At 42.0% G+C, this 20,768-nt stretch overlaps 1 protein-coding gene across 7 annotated transcripts in view; it reads left to right on the top strand.

The window, feature by feature from the left end:
• LOC130577098 (dystonin-like) overlaps positions 1 to 20,768 on the top strand; it is a 292,211-nt gene that overhangs the window by 33,182 nt on the left and 238,261 nt on the right. For 4 of the 7 annotated variants that reach the window (XM_057372219.1, XM_057372218.1, XM_057372222.1 and 1 more), the window contains exon 1: positions 2,291 to 2,396. In XM_057372219.1, coding sequence (XP_057228202.1) covers positions 2,306 to 2,396 — 91 coding nt within the window. In that variant the 5' untranslated portion in view covers positions 2,291 to 2,305. Of the gene's footprint in view, positions 1 to 663; positions 872 to 2,290; positions 2,397 to 20,768 lie in introns of those variants that run through there. The other 3 variants (XM_057372216.1, XM_057372215.1, XM_057372214.1) reach the window with 1 other exon arrangement.

Below are 20,768 nucleotides of genomic sequence, written 5' to 3'. Positions count from 1 at the left end.
TTTGCCGAAGCWGCCTGGCRAAGTGTGACTGAAGGCTGCCCATCGTGCCCTGCCACGCAAAGGGGCTGCTCTGACAAATCGTGTTCCTTCCTTCCCTCCTYCCCTCTGTCCCCGTAGCCAGCCGCGCCGGGTGCCCCCGGGAACTCGGGGCAGGATGGGCTCGGGGCGGTAATAGAGCCCGGTCTCGGCTCCCGGCGGGCCCGGCTCTGTCCCAGGGGCGGATTTACCAGTAGCTCGGTGATGGCAAATCTTCCCCTTGTCCTGGCGGGGGAGCCAAACGCCATCGATCTGTAGCCGGGAAGGTTCGTGGTGGTTTTTTTTTTTTTTTTTTTTTTCGGCTGTTGTTGCTGCTGGGTTTATTGTTGGGGAAGTGGGAGGCTCATTTGCGAGCTGGTTGCCCAGCCGCAGGCCACGGCTCAACCCCGATATCCTTCCAAATGCAGACCCGCTAAAGATCGGCTATTTTTTGGAGGATCACCCTCGGCACCCCTTTCCCCTCTAAATTCACAGCAATGGTGAGCGGCGGCCCTCTCCCCCATCCTCCTTTTCCCGGGAGATGCTTTTCCACGCCACGCGGGGCGGGTATTCGCCGGCGCCACCTGAGGCCCCTCGTCCCGAGCTGCTCCCCACGCACCCTGTCTGTCTGTCTGTCTCCCCGTGCAGAGCTCCGGCAACGCGTCCTACCGATGCTCCATGTCGTCCTCCGCCGATTTCTCCGACGAGGAGGACTTCAGCCAGAGGTCGGGCACGGTGTCGCCGGCGCCGGGGGACACGCTGCCCTGGAACCTGCCCAAACACGAGCGGTCCAAGCGGAAGATCCAGGGCGGCTCGGTGTTGGACCCCGCCGAGCGGGCCGTGCTGCGCATCGCCGGTAAGGCGCTGTCGGGGGCGGCCGGGCAGGGGGCAGCCGGGGGGCAGGGGGACCCCCGTCCCTTCTCTTTCAGAGCGCGGCCCCGCCGGGCGGTGACTAAGCTTTTTGGCCGCCTTTTCTGGCCGAGTGAGCTGATGCGTGTGGAAAGCGAGCCGAAACACGCGCAGGTGCTCCCATTAAACTTTCATGCGAAAACGCATCAGCGGCCGGGGGCTGCAGTTGCGACGGGGACTGGTTCAGCGGAGCTGGCGCTTTTCTCCGGCCCACAAGGCCGAGGGAACCCCCGGTCGCTCGGGGTGGAAGCGGCTCGGGACCGCCCGCGGCGCGGGCAGAGGCCGCGGCGGCCGATGATGCTCCGTGAGGGGCGGGAGACGAGGCGCCGGTCTTTGTCCGCTCGGGGCCCGGGCTGCGCTCAGGGTGGACGGGGAYCGGAACGGAGCCGCCCCGGTGTGCCGGAGGGGCCGGCGGGCTCTGGTCCGCAGCCCGGCGACAACTGATGTTGAAAATAGGGCGGAGGTCCGCATCTCCCGGGCGAAAGCTGGAAACCGCCTGTAAACGAAACCCAGAAGGATGCGGCGGTCTTCCGCGCTCCCTGGGGACACCGCTGTTGTTCTGCCCAACCACTCCATTATATATGCGCCGCCGTGGGTCCCCTCCCGGGACACCGTTTCCCAGGGTAACCCATCCGCTATTAGCGGAGGCAGCGCTGCGGAGCCGGGCTGCACCAGCCGCAGGATGCAGCCGCCAGCGGGGGGGTTGCGGAGCCGGCCCGGCCGCCCGCGGATCTCGCCGCCGCCCCCCGCGGGCAGGGTGCGCAGTGACCGGCCGGGGGCAGGGCAGCACTGACCGCTCCGGAGCGGGCCCGGCGGTGGGGTCAGGGCCGGGGGGCAGCGGGGGACGCAGGCGCGGCGGTGGCACCTGCGACGGGGCCGCGGCCGCGCTCGCCCCGCTCCGCCCCTCCGCCGGCACAGMGGGGGCTCCCGCCCTTGTGTGTGCGGCTTGGGGTCCCTCCCTGCTCGGCCCCTGCCCGTGAGTGCAGCGTCCCCACCGGCCCCGTCTGTGCTGCGGGCGTCGCGTCCCCGCCCCGGCAGCCGCCACCCCCCTCGTCCCGGGGGAGGCCGGSGGCGGGCGGGAGGCGGCGGCAGAGCTCGTCGGCCCCGCAGGCGGTGCCTGGGCAATGGGGCTGGAGTCGGGGTCTGCGGCGGGGAGGTGGCGGTCGCCGCCGGGCTGGTGCCGCCCCTCCGCGCTCCGRGAGGCGGCTGCCGAAACCCGAGCGGCCGCGGGGGCGTTTCCTCGGCCGGGCTGGCAGCACCGCCCCCCGCCCGCCCCCCTCCGGCTGCTGCCGGGGCTTTTCTTGTGCCGCCCCCGAGGCTGCCGGCCGCCCGGAGCCGCACCGGCGGGCAGGGCAGSGTTGGGCTGGGCTAGCTGCCGGCCATGGCTGGCTACCTCTCCCCCGGCGCGTATTTCTACGCCGAGGAGCAGGAGTACCTGCAAGCCTACGAAGATGTCCTAGAGAGATACAAAGGTAGGGCAGCGCTCCCCGCGCCGTGCCGCCGCACCCGCTCGGTCCGCGCTCGCCCGCCGGGTGTGGCGACTGCGGACCCGGGAGGCGCTGGCGGCCAGGTGGGGATATTGGTGGCCCTGCGTGGATCGGTCTGGGGGGAACGGACGTGGGTGGCTTGTGCGATAAATATAAATATCGTGTCACCTCASCAGCGTGTGACAGGCGCTCTCTTGTGTTTAAAAGTCGCTTTTTCGAGTGCAGTGCGGACCCAGTGATTTACGTCTCAATGTGCATTCATATTTAAAGCTTCGGTTTGTTTTTACCTTTTTAATTATTTATTTGTTTGTGCTAGGGCAACGAATTACCTTAGTTCGCAAAGCACTTGAGTTTTTTTTTGTCGAATACAGAAAAATTAGGAAAAAGGCATTTATCTTGATGAAGATGCACGCCGCTAAATTCGTCTTGCTAGGAATGTAAATTACACTGATTTCTTAAGCACATCGGGATGGAAGGGATGGTTTGGATGATTCATTGCTATTTTTCAGTACATTTGCTAGTACTAAATTTGAAGAAGCTTATTGAAAGTGTTGCAGCTTTGATTTTAATTCAARTGCAAAAGGGATGGAATTAACTGTTCACACTGAACCTTCATCCCTGAAATAGTTTTTACAGCATGTCATAGCATATGCTGACATTTGCAGTGCTGAATCCTTTTATAATGTAATAAGGGAATGTTAGATTTCTTATCTGATTTTTTTCAGCTGTATGTCTTCAGTCAGTTCTGAAGATTATTGTTAAATGGTTTCCACTGATGGGGGTGGGAGTGGCATAGTTTAAAACAGCTTGCTTTGAAGGTATTAATAATTGGTTTTATTTATTCTGTGTTGGTAGGGGTAATATTTTGAAAAATATACCCTCAACAGATGGTTATTTTGACTATGAGAACTTGTTGTAGTTGTCATAGGTCCGAGTGTACTTTATACCGGTGTCACTTACAATTTCATGTGTCATTAGCAGTATTGACTAATGACTTCTTTGTGTCTGTTGCCCATTGTGTCAATGCAGCTATGGAGCATGTGTACCGTTTCTGTACTGAAACTCATTAGTGCATTTTAGCTGAGAAATAATTACCATTTGATGATTGTCAGCATCTTCAGAAGCACATCTTTATTCCATCCTCTCCTATTTTTAAGTCATCAATTTATATGCAGATGATCTGATTTTTGTGAAATCTGGGAGCTAGTAGACTGTAGCTAGTAAATAAACACTGAGAAAACTTGTTTTCCTGCTTTTATTTCCTGCTAGAATTAGGTTTAATAAGGTTTCTTCTCATACCAATTATTTGCTTAAAAACCTGGAAAAGGGATTAGGCCTAATTTCCCCTATTTTATTGGGAGTTTTATCAGGAAAAGGACTGAAACATTTGGTTTTTTACATGTTGGGGAACAACAGGATTTTAAATAAAACTCCAAAAACTAGTATACATGGTGAGTATAGTTTCCTGGATTGCTCTCAGTATATCCAATAAGATATGCTGGAATGGTTTAACCTTGCTGAATGGTCTTTCTGTAAGAAATAAAGCATGTTCTGAAAGTGTTTGCGTATATCATGTTGTGGGGTTAACRCAGAGTCCACTCACATGCTATTTTCAGTAACAGCCAAATCCTGAAATTATTCAGAAGGATCCAGTGTCTGTTGTCTTAGTTTTTAGTGTCTTATTTGGTATATTGRTATGCTATATTTTGCTGCTGAAGGTAAATTTTATTCAGCCATCTGGAGCAAAGGTAAAGATTTGGACTTGTTTTAATYAAGATGTATTGGAAACCTGGAAAACACATTACTTTTTAAAATGTGTTTTCAAGCTAGTCATGATTTCCCATTTGAGTCCCAGTAGTATGACTTCACTACAGTGATTGTTGTTCTGATGACTTGCTATGGGAGCTGATCTAATCAGAAAAGAATTGCTACAATATAGGCTTTGAAGAGGGAGTGCCATTTCTCTGAATTTCTCAGTTTTGTAAACACCTCCTTTAGTAAATTTCTTCATCAAATGTGGACTATGTTGACATTATAAGATGAACTTCTATCTATAATTTTAAAGCTGCTAGTTCTTTTTATTTTCCTTTTTACAGTCTGCAGAATGCTGTCATRCTCATCTAGGCCATTATCAGAGTGCCAAATTATCTATGTCCCAGCTGTTGAGTACTGTAACTAGCAGAGTCAGCTGTACAAAATTCATTGCCTGTCTTGGAAGGCTTGGGATCGTATGATGCCACATCATTAAGATGTTCAGGCAGTTTGATTTAGGAAGATAAAAGCCCTTTTTAAATGTAGGAAAGTGAAATTTTACTCTTCCTGTGTTTCTGTAGCCCAAGTAGGCTGCAGATCTTGATGATCACGCAATACAAGCACCTTGTTGCTTTAAYAGTTGAAAGCAGAGCATTTGTGTGTCTCCAAATTTTGTCTGCTGATCATGTCTCTGGCTGTGCCAGTAAATAATTAGGCAACTGTTTGCTAAATCTGACATACCACAGAAGTGCTTTTTGCTATGGGAGAAGAGAATATTGTTTTCTGATCTCTAGTCAGCTCAGTTGCTGGCTGTCAGATTTTTTTTTTCCTTGATTAGTAATTATTTGGCAGTATTTGTAAAACATTTTGTTGGAGGAAAAAAGTCACATTATCTCAGATGTTTTATAAATCAGGTTGAATCAAGCTAYTTATTCAGGGGAAAAAACTGTTTCTTTGTTGGTGGCACCTCTAAGAGTTCAAAGGCAAACCCTTTATTGAGAGAGTGGTCMTAAAACACCTAATATACTTTATCTGAAGCATTTTACATATTTCACATCTTATTTGTGACTGAATAGGAAGATGAAATACCATACTAATATTTGTTATAACTAAAGGTTCAACTTTATCTCAAAAACCATATTTGGGTTCTCTAAGAGGTTGTAAAACCTTAATTTTTTTTTTTTTTTGCTACTCTGTAAGTTACCTCACCATTGCCTGGGAATAAAATTTAATAAAGTTGTTAACTGCAGCCTTCTTGATATATAAGAAAATGTCCAATAGTATTTGATATATATATATAATTTTAAAAAACTAAATTAAATGTCATCTTTGTCAGATGACGTAGGAATGCATTGTTCCATGCCATCATTATTTGAGCATTAAATGTCTGAAGATAGTGATTTTAAGTGGTAAATGCAGTACATTCATTAGATTTCCTCTGCTATAAATCTGAAGTAATAAACTGAGAATCAAGATGTGGATRTATCATCACTCTGAAATGGTCACTCTTTAATGTATTTTTCAGTTCAGGTAGTAAACTTTTATTGGAACAGCAATTGCAACAACCTTTTTCTGAAAGATTTTGAACAATTGTGTAACTAARTTGCCTCCCTTTTGACATCATTTTTGATATGGTCACATCTGTTAATGACAGTGTGATTGCAGTATCTGGAAAAGAGCTGATTCACKGAGTTAAGTGTTGAATAAATCATGGTTGTTCAACTATGTTCTTTTAACTATCTAAGCCCTTAAAGTTTGAAATATATAGGGTTATCTGGGGTGTGCGAGCTTTTAATGCTGTAGATTTTTACATCTACATCTATAGGAAACAGATCTATGAGCAATTCAGCTTGACTGCCCATGGAAAACACAACCTTGCGGTTCAGGGACTTCATTAAATCGTTGCTAATGCTAGGAAAGGTGTCACATGGATGTTTTGTTTGGAATATGTGCCTGATTACTGCTTTCTCTGGGTGCTTTGGGCTTGCTGCATAGCCCTTGTGTCTGTTGGAATGAGGGGTAGGTCTGGGACTGGGGACAGCAAAACTCAGGTCGGGTTGTTAAACTTTGGGATGTTCTGTTTCACTGTTGACACTGCTCCCTTGCTTTAAAACGATCTGTAATGCTACACATTCAGCTGAAGCACAGCAAACAGCTCTGGTTCTGTACTCTGAGAACAAAGACACTGGAGATGGACGAGAGCTAGCAGGTCATCTGATGCATTTTGTTGCTTGTGCAGGGTTCAGAGACAATGTAATTTGTTCTAATGATTGATTGAGGGTAGTGTCAAGTAAAGATGTTCTGACATCGGGTGCAGGTCTTGAATAAAGATAAAAGCAAGAGATGCCTGTTGTCCAGCTCCTTTGAGGAGCGAGCATTTGCACAGAATGGTTTTTGTATATCTGAAAGTGAATTGCTGCTGCGTTTTTGTAATTTGGAGGCTCCGAAATGTGTTTGGTATCAGACTTAGTCCAGGGATATTCTTCTTCAGAGATGGCCTYATAGAGCAAAGACAGGAGGGGCCATGATAGATGCTCCCAGCTCTGGAATATGTGAATTTCTGAATTTCCTTATTTATGCTTTGAAGTTGGGGATCTGAATTTTCAGTCAGCAGAAGTTTTTTTTCTTCTGGGCTCTTGGCTGTGAACTAATTGGATCTTCTGCTTCAGGGGTCTGGTTTTAAATGCAGAAGGAAATCCTGAAGTGAGTAATTGATTAGGTAGTTTCCAGTATGGATGGTTTTCTTTGATCTCTTTTCAGGTGCTGGTAGTATCTAGCCTTGGGTTTCGATGGCTTTTTTTTTTTTTTTTAAATGAGTAAGTTATTTTGCCTGACTAGTGGGCATGTGTGGATTATCCAGATGCATGTCACCTAATCCTTTCTTTGCCACCCTGCAAATCTACAGCAAGACAGCACTGTTGTTTCCCATGTTCCTAGCACATTGCCTAAAGGAGGTTAGCCTCCTGGGAAGGAAGGATGTAGCCAACAGAAAATGTCTTCAGTTAGGGATGGAAATGTAATAGCTTTTGTGCTGCCTAAGTTGGTCAAAACTATGGATACCTTGAGCGACCTGAACATGTAAACCCGGCAGTTTTACTCTTTTTCAACATTACTCCTTATTTAAAGTAGAAGATCTGACTTTTGTAGGGCTTGGAGATGGGATAATTTCCTGAGTGCATTCATTCTAAATATGAACCAGATCTTGCTGATTTTGCTTGTATGTGCTYTTCCCATGAGCTTCGTTGAAGAGGTGTTGGAGTAAAATACCAAGAACCTGAACGCTGGACAGTTTACTGTCCTCTGTTTGTATAAAGGCCTTGAGATTTGGGCAGCAATTCCTGAAGCTGACTTTAATGGATACATAAACTATGGCTGCTTCTCCATGATTTAAATAGGTACCTGTTTGGTTGAGTAAGGCAGGCAGAATTTGGCCATTGACTCAAATACCTTTGGTATGTGARTTGGAGCAGAGATCAAAGGTCTGCTTCGTTGCTTTTCTGGTGCTTCCCAATTCCCATTGAGTCAGCAACATCTTTTAAATAGAGCTGATAGGAATATTCCATAATTCTTTTTTTTAGGATGAAAACTAAGAGGTGGTGAAGTATGAGGGGAGAAAAAAAGGGAAATAAACTTCAGTAACCATTGTATTAAAAGGCTTGTTTTGTCCCAGTCTGTATTTGTGGTTGAGATGTTAGTAATTGTTTTGTGAGATCTACTTGGCTAATTTCTAGTGGTATTTTTCTTGAAAGCCAGATTATGTTTTATTTTTTTTCCTCTACACTTTTTAAAACATGCCTGGTTTGAGGAGTTTATTCCACCATTTCAACATGAACTTGGAATCAACTGCTTTGTAAAATAAAAATGGGCTTATTCACATGCTTGAATTTAAGTGCAAGTATTTTATAAGTTCAGTCTTAAAATAATAACGTTTTGTAAATGTCAAATATGAATGCAGCTTATTGCTGCATGCCTGAAATGTTTCCTGWAAAACATCATTAAAGCCGTTTAATTTAACAAAGCCCTGTTTTTCTGTAGTGGGTGAAAATATTCATGTACTGAATGCTTCCAGTCAGCCCAGCTTTCAAACAGGTGAAACAATGCTTACAAAGACACTTCAGTCTGCTGGTCAAATCCTGAAGGGCATGTTAATAGCCAGATCCTACAAGTTGATCTGTGTAGGCAGAATCGGTGCTTTTGTGGGGAAAAGTTGGCTTTGGAAACCCACCCACATAAGTCTCTTCCCAAGACTGGGACCCGAGTAATAGTTCATCCTTTGATAAGGCATATTCCTGCTAAAATYGGGCTTCCTGTAGGGAATTCCAATTTGACTGTAGCTGCACTAAAAGGAAGCCAGCATCTTTCTGGATTTAATTTTGTTTCACCTGGTAAGTAAATCATTTTGCTGTGGAGTGTTAATCTATCAATTCTTTGGATTTTCTACAAGATGACAATAGCTGCCAATGAATCTGTGAAAGGATGATGATTCTAGGCAAGTGTATTGAGGGTTAAATTCTGCACCTCACAATCACACAATTAGTGTAACTATTTCTGTAAGACAAGGAGGATTAGGCCTCTGATGGGCTTTCCAGGGGCATAGGCCAAAATCTGCTCTTGATTATAGCCACATGGCCCTTTTGAACTTGGTTTGCTCTTAAACATATCTTCATTGTTCAGTTTTGTAGTTAACACGTGAAATTACAGTATTTAATGATGTGTTCTGCTATGCATATAAATTCAGATCAGTAGTTAAGTGGGGTTCATAGCCTAATTGTGTTGGGAAACTAAATTAGTTTGGCCTGAGGTTCAGGTATCCAGCTATCTGACAGCTATGACACTTGGCACCACGTGGATCTAAAATTAGTAGAGCTCTTCTGTACTGGGATTAGAGAGACCTGTGTATGTTTTAGTTCACAAAATGGGTAAAAGTCTGACTCTTTATACAATTTTCAGAGGTGTGTTTTGGGCATTTTGCAGGTGAGACCCTAGGTGAACAGAGAAGTTCCAGAAAGTCTCTTGCTGGGTACTGAAATGGATATCCTGTCAAAGTCTGCTCACAGACTTTGCCTCTGCCTGATCAGATTACCCTCTGCGTGCTCCTCATGTGACAAGTCTCCTAGGCACAGTAGAAGCAGCATTAGAAAATGAGTGTAATCATTTGGACAGACATTTTGCAGTAATAATAACGATAAAGCAAATAACTGTTCAAGCARAAGAGCTTTTTCGAAAGAGAAATGGCGCTTGCAATGCTGTGGTTTTTATTCAAACAAAACTTCTGTTAATTTTGGTGGGAKTCAGGAACTTAGCTATTGATGTTTATAAATATTTAATGCTTTAAGTTACTTTGCCTTTAGATAAATTTTTAATTTAGAGATAAAGGGTTTACATTACATCCTAGGAATGAGGAAATGACTGGAGCACTTGTTGGAGAAAACACTGCTGCATAGTTGTATATAACTTCTCGGAATAAGGGATTATTGCTTGAGGTAGTTATGGTTTCAGARTAGGATATTTTCAAAAGAGCACATGGCAATGTGATTGCTGTCCCAATGACCTTTAATAGCAATTAGGCTCTTCACTGCTGTTTGTGCCTTGGAAATTCTCCTGCTGTGACTATATGTTTGTTATTGAGATCAAATCCTGATGTTGGAAACCATTTCATAATATCATGTATTACAGATTRATTCTGTATTTTAAACTCAGTTTTTGAAAGGTTTTAAATGTGAATTCTTCTGGGGAAAAAATCTTTTCTGGGGATGGAGTTGATTTCCAAATTAGAAAGAACATACATTTCAAACATACTGAAATTTTCTTTATAGAGTAGACTAGTTTCTCAGGCTTTATGCCTTCTACCCTCTTCATTCAGGTTTTAACAAAACAATTGCTGAGAAACATTTATTGYGATTTTGGGTAGGTTTTAGTTTTTCTGCTTTGCAGGAAATTTTTGCCTACCTCCCRTTTACACTGGAGTTAAAGCTGCATTTGGCTCGATATCTCTTTAAAGTAGAGAAGAACAGACACAGATGAGCTACAGGAAGAAAGCCAAAGTTGATTAGGTCCCTTGATGAAATTACCTTATAATTTTACCATGCTCAACAGGATACTTTTGCGTTGTTCTCTTTCAGTATTTTAAAATAGAGCCCTTGTTAATGAAGTCCATATACTTCTTGTGAGGCCAGATCTAGCCTTCCTCTGAGAGTATCAACCCAAATGCTCATTTTCTGCTGTTGCAAATTGTATTAAATGAAATCACATTGATTCTCAGAGGCTTAGTATGTTTCTATTTAAATTTATTTTTGCTTTCYCATGGATATACATTTTCTTCAGATSTTGGATAACACTGCATCCAGCCATCCAAYGTTGCTGTTTAAAGTGGGTGTGTGGTAGGACTGAGCAGCATCAAACAGTTGTAATCTAATTTATAAAGATTGTATTAGTGTCCTAGAAACAATACATGTTTATGCCTTGATATTTTGACTGTCATACTGAAGCATTTCTTTGTTTTGGGTACCACATAATACTCAAGAGAATTTAAAGAATTAAGTTTACACTTTGAGAGCTTGTGTATCTCTGCAATAATTGACAATTTAATACCAAATGTGAGGATTTGAATAGATAACAACAGTGAGTGGGGGATCACTTTTCTTCTAAGCTTGAAATGTACTTTGAATTTGGTGCCTAGGTTTTTGTAGTCATTTCAGTGGCAACACCGTGGATGGTCTGTTCGAGATCTGGGTGTACGACCAAAGTGTTGTGTTTCTATAGTTTGTGCTGTATATTGGATTTTTCTCTTTTCATTTCCTCAAGCCATACACTTTGAGTCACTTCTGATCTTCGATCATTTGGCCTTTTTTTCGGAATGCTTCTTTACTGGCAGCTGGGGGAAGCTTTGGTTTTTTWWAAAAAAAACTTSGTTCTTTGCATCTAGAATCAYATCACGCCTAAYGTGATTCTGTTATGCCACACTTGATTCCACTTCCTTTCTTYCTTCATCACTTTTAAGTTGAATTTTAGCTGTAGGTTGGATTCCTTGTGAGCCTGCAACTGCTAAGTGAAGGCAGAAGATGGGTTTTCTTTGAGGGGCTTCTTGCACTCTCCAAAGTCAGCTTTACAGAGGGGTGAATTGAACTTTTTCATCAAGCTAGTCCCTTCCCTCTCATGATGGAAAAAGACAAGACCTCTTGTCTTTCCATTCTCCTTCTGCCTGCCACTGGCACAGAGAGCACTGTGGAGTGCTGGCTCTGGTCCTGGGAGGCAGCGTGGGCTTCACTCCCTGAGCTGTAGCTGAAGCTGTASAGCTTTTCCTTATCATAATGAAATGTAAAAACTGTGTGTGTTGAATGAGATTTCTCAGGCTGTGTGGCTGTGTGCTGATTCCTGCTGTGAACTTGAGTTCCTAAAGTTAGGATCAAACCCAGCTGGGACTGGAGTATCAGGTTGTGTACTGACGTTCTCATGTCCTACTGTGACACAAATTCAAGCCTGGTTTAATCCGTCAGGGAAAGTGCAGAGATAGGGAACACCACCAAGTGAGCAGACAATAGCGTGATCACTTCTGAAATGACTGTTCCTTCTGAAATGACTGTTTCTTCTGAAATGACTGTTTCTTCTGAAATGACTTTCTTTTGCTCTTGGTCTCAGCACTCTGACTTGCCCCTGAATTTGTGAGCATTGCTGTTCAGGATGAGGGAGTCATTCTGGTTTTTTGCTGCCAGTGGGAGCAAATGCTCCCTCCCTGCTCTGTACGACCAAGTTAATTATGAGATGCACCAAGATGTTTTGTGTATCTTAACTGTGTATGAAGCTCTCAAGATTTGTTTTTCATTGTCTTAATGACTTGGCTGGTAAATAATTTTGAGTTGATTTATTTGCTTTTTTCTTCTGAGTAAAGAAACAGATTACCACACTGTTTCGATGACTAGCAGTTAGTGTTGAMAAATGGCTTAGATGTTATATGAAATAATTGTCTGCAATTTGATTTTCTCAGTCTAGCAATAAGCAAAAGGTAGTCTAATTAACATTTTTATATTTTMAAATTTTTTTTCATTTAAAATGTTTTTATTTCTGCATTTGAAGTTTGAAAAATCTCAGCTTTTTCAAGTTCTTTCTGTGCCATGGTACTAAAGCATTTCATGGCTGTGCATATTCTTCAATGCTCCTACTATTGATGTACTTAGTGATGTGAGTGTGATTGAATGTAGTACTTTTGTTGCATTACTATTTTATGTAGTATGCCTTTGATTTGAATTTAGGAATTCCCTTTGATTTTTTTTTCTTTCAGGTAGTTCTCAAAGACCAAGTGTAAGATTTATTGATCTTTATGCAGTTAACAGACAGTTTTCCACTGATGATCTTGGTAGTTGAGAGTTTTGKTTTTTTTTTTAACCTTTTGCTTAAATTGTATTTTCTATCTTGCCATTGTCTAATAATATTTCTAGTTTCAGTAAGTTAGTGTGGGTCTTAACATTTTGGAGTTCTCCCAATCTGAACACATTGGTATCATCAGACAAGACTGATTTTTTTTTTTTTTGTTTGATGCCTTCTCCAGCTCTTTAATTAATGTAGAATGCGTTGTTGACTTCTGGAAAACCACACCATTCTTCTCACATTGGAAGACAGCCAAAATTCAAGACTTCTATTATTCTGCAAGCAATTTTTCAGGCAACGAAAGGATTGAGCACTATATTCTAGTTGGTTTTAATTAGCTTTTGTAAATATGTGTCAAATTTCCTTGTATTTATATGTACACACACATATATGGATGCATGTATATACACAGCCATACACATACTTGTTCTTGCTTTTAACTCAGACAAGATCAAATAATTATGGAGGGATTTGGTTTATCRTGACAGAAATTATGAGAACAGGCTGCCCAGGGAAGTGGTGGAGTCACCATCCCTSAAGGGATTTATAAGATGTAGATGTGGCACCTGGGGACATGGYKTAGTGGTGGACCTGGCAGTGWTAGTTTTAACAGTTCAGTTTTAAGTTCAGTGATTTTGGAGGTCTTTTCCATTACATTAAAGTTACATTACATTGCATTACATTAAATTTTCCATTACATTATGAATATTGCTCCCAGTATTTTAGGTTTGGTTTCTTTGTTTGTTTTAATTTGTGCTTTTCAGTTACTCTTGGTGGAATTGCTCAGAGCTACACCAGTAATTTCTCAAGCTTTTTCATTTTACTTCTTACGAATTATTTGGTTAACAGTGATGTATTTTAGTTTAAGTTCTTGTAAATTTTTTTTTCGTCTCTTTTCATACCTTATGTCTGTTCTGAATTTGTAGTTCATAGTGGTTGGCTATGTAAGCTGCTTGTAGGTGGATGTGTTTAGGTTTCCTGTGGGSCTGCATAATTTATTCTTTGAGATTTCTTCCTGTGATGTTAATTTTTCTGTAAAGGAGGCTGTGGGAAAAGGGAAAACAAAATGTTGTCTTAAAGSCTAGGCCCTTTCTTGGCAAAGAATCCATTCAGATACTTGGCCTTTGCAGTGGCTTGTCTGGTCTCACTGCTCCCCTGATTCTGATCATCCATGAATGTGTGCTTGTCTGATTTCAGAACAAAATTCTTTTTTCTTTTTGGTAGTTACTAAACTTCCTGCTTAGATTTTCATCCTGATTTTTCTCACCATTGKTTGGTTAGGGCTTCTGTCTGACTAAGAATTTTGCTATACCAGAAGCTTTTCCTGTAGCATATATCTGTTTATGCTGGCATTGGACATTTAGCCTACTAGCCTYCTGTACCAGAGTAAATTATAGTCCCTAACGTTCATGTGAAAAGGGATCAGCATTGCAATCTCTTTCCTTTTTAAAAAGTTACTTTSTAACTCTCCTCCTTCATCTAACAATATCTGTGGTGCATGTAACAGGTGGAAAAGTTTTAGAAAATTAGGGGCGTGAGTGTACTGTAAAGCAAATATTTCCTTTACTACCTAATATTTTCTCGTTTTATCCTCTTAAGATTTCTATTTGGGCAATATAGCTCTGGTTTCTGTTTCTCTTGGTTCTGTGTGATTTACCTGTTATGCTTTACTCTGTTTTATAAATATAAATCTTGGTTATTTTTGATGTAAATCATTTWAAGTTACTGCTATTGTCCTTTTTAAGCTCCAGCATAATTTTTGACATTTGAAATCTTAACTGAATTAAGATTTTTTTACTATTTGGTAGCCACATAGTGATCTTCTAAAATTTCTCTAAAATTTGAACAAGAAGACATATGGAGTGAAATCATCACTGTTAAATGTTAGTTGTACCCAGTCTTGTCCAAAATACTGACAGGGCATTCTGTAATCATGCAGATAAGTGTCTTGTTAAATCATATCTTGAGGCAACTGATTAGAATAAAGACTGAATCATGATTTCAAGGTTTAGCTTTTAAAAATKAACAGTATTATTTGTTTTCTGATTTGGAGGTCACTAGTGGCATTTTCATTAACTTAGATAATGAAATATTTATATTTGCACCTTCTCCCCATTGTCTTGCGCATGCTGAATATTTCCTGAGGAACGCTGTCAGCTGCTTTGTGAAGGATGGCATCCTTCATGATATGGTTCTTCCTGTGAGTTTGTAAACAGGAATTTTCATGTGTCAGTTGCTGCTGATATTTTTAGTATGACAACAGTTTTATCTGCAAGTGGAGCATTTTATCTCACACATTGGGCTTTTGACATCAGGATAAAGCTATTTTTATGTTTCAGTTGGTASCACAGTTGCTGTTAGTGTTGGTTTTGGTAATGGGTTTGAATGTCCCAGCCCACCCCTTTGGGCTAGCATCATCCCACAGTCTGGGATTAGCCATTGAACACATTCATTGGCCAACTTTAAAGCTTCTGAAAAGTGTCTTTAACAAGACACTGAAGTGGGAAGAGCTCCCTTAAGAGCTAGGAGAGGCTCACAGTTCATAAATAAGTATTCCTAGCTGGCAACATAATTAATTARTTATTGATAATTAAATAATTAGTGTTTGGAAAATGCTGTGATTCTTGTAAGAAATGCTGTGTTCTGTGTGTTGTTATGCTGATTTAATGCCCATCCCTCAGCCCACCCAGTGTCCAGAAAGCTCCTTTGTCTGGTCAAACCAAGAAATGAAGTCTGAGAGGTACTAAAGCCTTAATGCAAACTTGAGGATGTTTAGCAGTTCAGGGATGTGCAACAAAACCAAATAAAAGACCAAAATCAAGTCCTAAATCCTGCCCGAGTTGGGATGTTTCATACAGTGGTCCAGGCTAGCTGCTTTCCACCACTGCCAGCTTCTTTAGGTATCTGAATTTGTGAGGAGTATTAACTTAGCTGTGTCTCCTCAGAAATACTGTGTTCCCAGAGGTGATGCTCTTGTCCTCTGCCTGGGGTTCACCATATGCCAAAGGTCAGACAGCAAACTGCCCGAATGTTTCCTGTGGTTTACTAACCAGGGAAACCTAATCCGAAAAGGAATGCTGCTTCTGTATGAATTAGCATAAGAATAGTGATTTGAGTGTTTGAGAGCTATGTGTAATTTTAGGCCTCTCTGAGCAGGAAGAGTTTTGATTATCTGCTAACAGAATGAGAGGAGTTTTTTGCTATTTAGGTGGGAATAAAATGATTTTCTTTTAAAAAAGAGTCACTGGGTGAACATGTAGSAGTAAAAAGGCTGAAAGGAAAGCAAGTTACAGATTGACATGCAGGAAAGAAAAGTGTAGGTTCTGGTCTTTGCCTCTAAGGTTTTAATTGCATTTTGTTCATTGTTGTCTATAGCAATAAAAAATTCAAAGGATGGGATGAAATGCTGAGCTGTACTCTACCGTATGGTAGCACTTCCACGAAGAGCTAGAGCCAAACAAGTCCCACTAATATGTTCCACAGTGACAACCCATATAAAATRTAGAGCTGTCAACAAGRAGAATACCAAAAGAGGTTATTTTACTAYATTTGAGTATGTAACTGTTGTCATTGACAGCACTGATAATGTCCTCCACTCTGAGAAGAGAGGATCCACACAGTGGTCTGTGATAGGAAACTCTATAAAAATTCCATAGAATCAGACTGTGGCAGGCAGCCCAAGCAGTATTTACAAAAACAGCAGTGAAGATTTAGATGATAACCGAGATTTCCCTTCTCCATGGAAGGAGACACCTTCTATGCTGTCGTCTGGCTAAGAAAATGGAAAGTCTGAGGCACTTGTGGAGCAGCGAGTGAGGTTTGCTTTCCAAGGGATGGGGAGCCCAGTGTGATAACAGGGCTGGTGGGCTTGCTGCCCCCAGAGCCCAGACCCCTAACCTGTGAGCGGGGCCAGTCTGGGGGCAGTGGMTGATTTGGGTCCCCCAGGAGTTTTGAGATGTGCCCAGGAGCCTTAAGACAAGCTCAAAGGGCTGATGAGTCTACAGTAGGGCTGTCACTGGCTTTCCATCAGCAGGGCTAGTACACACCTTGCTGCTTAATCTGTTTGCACATGCCACATCGCTCCTTCCCTCCCTGCCCAATACAGTGTTTTATTTCCCTCTCTGTAGAGTGGTTRTTTCTAATATTGTGACACGTTACTTCAGTGAGATATCTTTTCARWGATTCCTTTGCAGTATCCTTTTGCTCAGCAAGGAAAGTTTGAGTTGTTCAGGTGGACAGAAGATATATTTATTCTGTCCCTGTGGCTACCAATATAATTCCTTGGCATGGTCCGGATGGGAGCTGCCGTGTACAGTCTAGGATGTTTTAGTTTAGAGGAGGGGATTATCTGATAGATGAGACTGAAGTATGTGTTGAAGTATGGAAGAGATTCTTGCACGGTCTTGTACAGTCTCCTGCACTCTTCATTTGAGGAAGTCCTTGACTATTTGTTTCCTGAAAAGCAACTTGTTTTTTTTTTAATTTTTTTTTTTTATTAGCACTTCAGCTTGCCACCCAGTGATAGTTTTTCTGCATCTTGTCCTTATGTCATATTACTTAAGCTTTTCCTTCCTGTCAAAAAGCCCATTGCTGCAAGGTCATCTTGGGATCCAGTGATTTTAAAATTTATGAATCTCACCTTGCATGAATGTTGCCTTCATGACCTTATGCCAGATGACATATCRCTTGAGCTATTTTTGGTAGTTCTTCAGTGACACATTTCTACCTGAGTCTCCAAGCAACAGCATTTCACCAGGACCATGAAATTCCTGTGGCTCATTTCTGAATGATTAATTTTCATTTGAAACCTCCTTCTTTTTAGAACCAACTTTAGTAAAGAATAAATAAATGGAGGTTTAATGTTCACATGATTCTGATTTCTTTTACTTCTATTTGTTTTGGTATGTGGAAGCTAGGAAGGCACAGCTGTGASTTCACAGATAATCTTGAAGTGCATAACCTAGTTAATCTTGCCAAGATGCCAGCTGTCTGGTGACCTTTTCCTCCAGCTGAACATCAGGGCTCACTCCAGGAGAGCAGTTTCTGCATCTTCCACCCACCTCAAGGATAGCTGTGAAGGGAGTGAGTGCAGCAGCAGTGCAGTGCAAACTCTGAACACCCAAGCAAGACAAGCAGTACACTTTGGGCTGAACTGCTGCCTCACATATTTGCTTCAGGAGAGCTGCTGCCTGTCCAAGGCAGCTGAAATGGCTCTTCCACGTCTGTCGAGGAGAGGATGGTGTTGGCCAGTCATGTGCAGAGGGAATTACACTGGCTCACTTGCATGAGGGTGTGAGAGTTTTGTGCACAGTAATCCTGTAAGACCCGGGCACATGATGGCTTCTGCCATTCAGAAATGCCCGGCCTCACAAGCATCACGGGTTTAACACTGCCTGTCTGCGTCTGAAAGGACTGTAATTACTGTGTGGCATTGCAAAAGGACAAGTTGCTCCAGACGAGATAAAACGAGAGATTACAGTGCATGAGCCAATCTGTATTAGCTGCCTCGTGTGCCTGCTCACGCTCAGTGGTGAAATGGGATGTAACTAACTCTTCTTTCAGTGAGCACTGTGCTTCTAGGCACATCTGACATTTGCCTCAGAGTAACTGTGATATATCTGATATGCTCTGTGTCCCTTTGTTGCCTCACAGTACCCCACTTGTCTTGGGAAGGCATTTCCTTTTTTCAGAATGCAGCAGTCAGCATGACTGTTGTTTGCAAGGATTAAAGGTAAAGAGTTCAGGACAGTCATTGCAATACTTTGAAACCTGGATTAAAAAGTTGAGGCAAAACTTGTTTTATGGTTACATCAATGCTAGTAAATTAGTGTGATCAGGACAATTCTGTGACACTCACTGTGATGCTCACTGCCATGGAGGGGCTTTCATTCATGCTCTGAAGKTCTTTTTTCCATGTTGGGCTACAGCCAAGCTCTGTTGCGAATGGTGGATGACCCACGCTCACCCTGAACTGTGCCTGAGAATTGTCTAGGAGGTGGACAGCTGGGCATGGGCTGAATGAAAGCGAGCTAGAGAKAACTCCATCAAAAACTTACTAGAATGGAGAGACTTACTTCTGCTCCCCATGAACATCTGGCTCATGATTAATTTGCTAGTATGGATGTGGTCTGAAAAGTGTCCTAAAAAATTTAGCAACTTTAGTTTTTTTATAATTGCTGGGCTATAATAAGTGTCACAGTTGGTTTCTAGTCATGTTAATTAAGCAATCTAAATTCTGATGTCCTATTTTATGGAGTATTCATGGTGGTAAGATTGGAAAAATTTTATGTGCAGATTTAGAGCAAAGACTTTTTATTCTGGATATGAAGCTATGAGGAAAATTTCCAAGTTAATAAGTGTTATTTAATTTGTTATGATTTGTGTTTGTTTGAGAAATTATGCCATCTGCTTGAATAAGAGGCTTCGATGCCTTTCCTGACCTCTTTATAAATTGTTGTTTTGYGGGTATGGATTCAATCTGTATTTGAAACAGGTATTTTACAGGGGAGTATTTCATTGCATAGGATAAGCAAACTTACCCAAAAGACATTTCAGGAAGGATTGAAACAAAAAAAAAGATGTGAATTTAAGGTTCAATGGTATTACTACATATTCCAAGCAATGCTTAAGTGGTCAAGAAATTTATATTTGAGCATTGAGAAGTTGGGCAATTTCCTGGGAGACTAGCAAAGCTTATGCACTGTAGGTTAACCAAAGATACTTGCTTTCTTCTGAGGCCCCACGGGCAAGGAGTATACTAATACTTTGTATATATTTTAATAAGATTCTTATTGGTGGTAATAGAAAAGTTACTTTAACATTGAAATSTGTCAAGTCCATACCYGAGTTAGCTTAACYGCAGTGGAAATGTGGCTACTGGTTYAGAGGAWARARGGGARTAATGGACAATCTRCAATGGAGTTAAAAGCTGAAGCCTTACAAATGATCCGTATTTGCCAAATTGTATTGTAAAAATTTTGGAGATTGTGAAATGGTAACAAATTGTGTGCTGCAATTATGTTCTAYCCTGTAGCCTTTGGCAGAACTGACTATGAAAAACGCAAAAGTAATTTTCTTGGTTATATTGATGGAGTGGGTTATTCCTCATGTGTTTGTTCCAAATAGGAGTTTGTGTAATGTGATAGTTCTCTTAGGTAAGATTTATTACTTCCAATAATATAGTCAACTTGTATGGAAGAGGATTTTTTAATCTTTTTTTTTTTAATTGAAGACATTAATTTTGTTTTCTCCAAGTTGAGAATAGTAGACTTTTATTCCCCTAAAAATAGCTTAACTCCTTAAGGCAGAATAACCGATTTAAGGCTTCTTCAGAARTCCTTCAGAGAGTGCTTAATTGTGTGCTTGTGTATATACAAACCTGTGCTGTRGCTGTGCAGCATTAAATTGTCATTTTTATAAATGTAGGGGCCATATATAGTCCAAATATTCAATTGATAAGTTTGTAGAAGAGGGATTTTTCTCTCTCTTCATAGTAAAAAAAAAAAAAAATCAAAAATATCAAAATAGCATTTATAGTTTGAAAAAGAAGACCAATATTATTTGGCAACTGAAAAAATCTGAGGCCAGGTAATGAAGTAATAAATCTCCTATCTTGTCACTGGTACACTGGAACTGCCAGTCACTCTCTGCTGYGCAGACAGGGAATGTGACATGCAAATGACTGCCCATCATCAGCAACATTTTGAGAGGCAGTTGGAAAGCCATGGTAGCCCATAAATGTTTTCAGCTACGAAGCCAGAGGGACTATGACCTTTCCAAAGGGACACGGGAACGTGCCTTGGATTCCAGTGAGYGCCAGGAAGCATGGGTACCCCTGAAATGCTGGTGTTGCTCTCTGTGGGGCCATGATCAGAACTTTTCTGGGGAGGGATGCGCCAGCTTTTGATGTGGTTTTATGAGGTGGCCAAGTGCCACATAAATTGTTTTGAACTGCATGGAGAGGAGTATGTGTTGTCACTAGGCAGAGCTGAAAAAGGGTCTAGAGGGGACCTTCTCATTGTTTGATTAATTTATTTATATGCAGCCTAAATGTTGAGAGAAGTGTTTTCCCGCCATACCAAGGTGGTTGATTTTGTGTGTTGTTTCGTGTGCCTTCAATTGTAAGGTGTATATTTGGCCTGATTGCTGATGTTCCTTTTTCTTATTTTAGATGTGCATAATAATATTTTCTTATTTTAGATGTGCATAATAATGCTTCTCTGGTTTCCCTTCTCAAACTAT

Source organism: Malurus melanocephalus, unplaced genomic scaffold, assembly GCF_030028575.1.
Source record: "Malurus melanocephalus ecotype Western Australia unplaced genomic scaffold, MMel_1.1 scaffold_166, whole genome shotgun sequence".
Classification (NCBI taxonomy): Eukaryota; Metazoa; Chordata; class Aves; order Passeriformes; family Maluridae; genus Malurus; species Malurus melanocephalus.
Note: the sequence above shows the minus strand (reverse complement) of the source record. Positions and strands in the feature narration are given on the sequence as shown.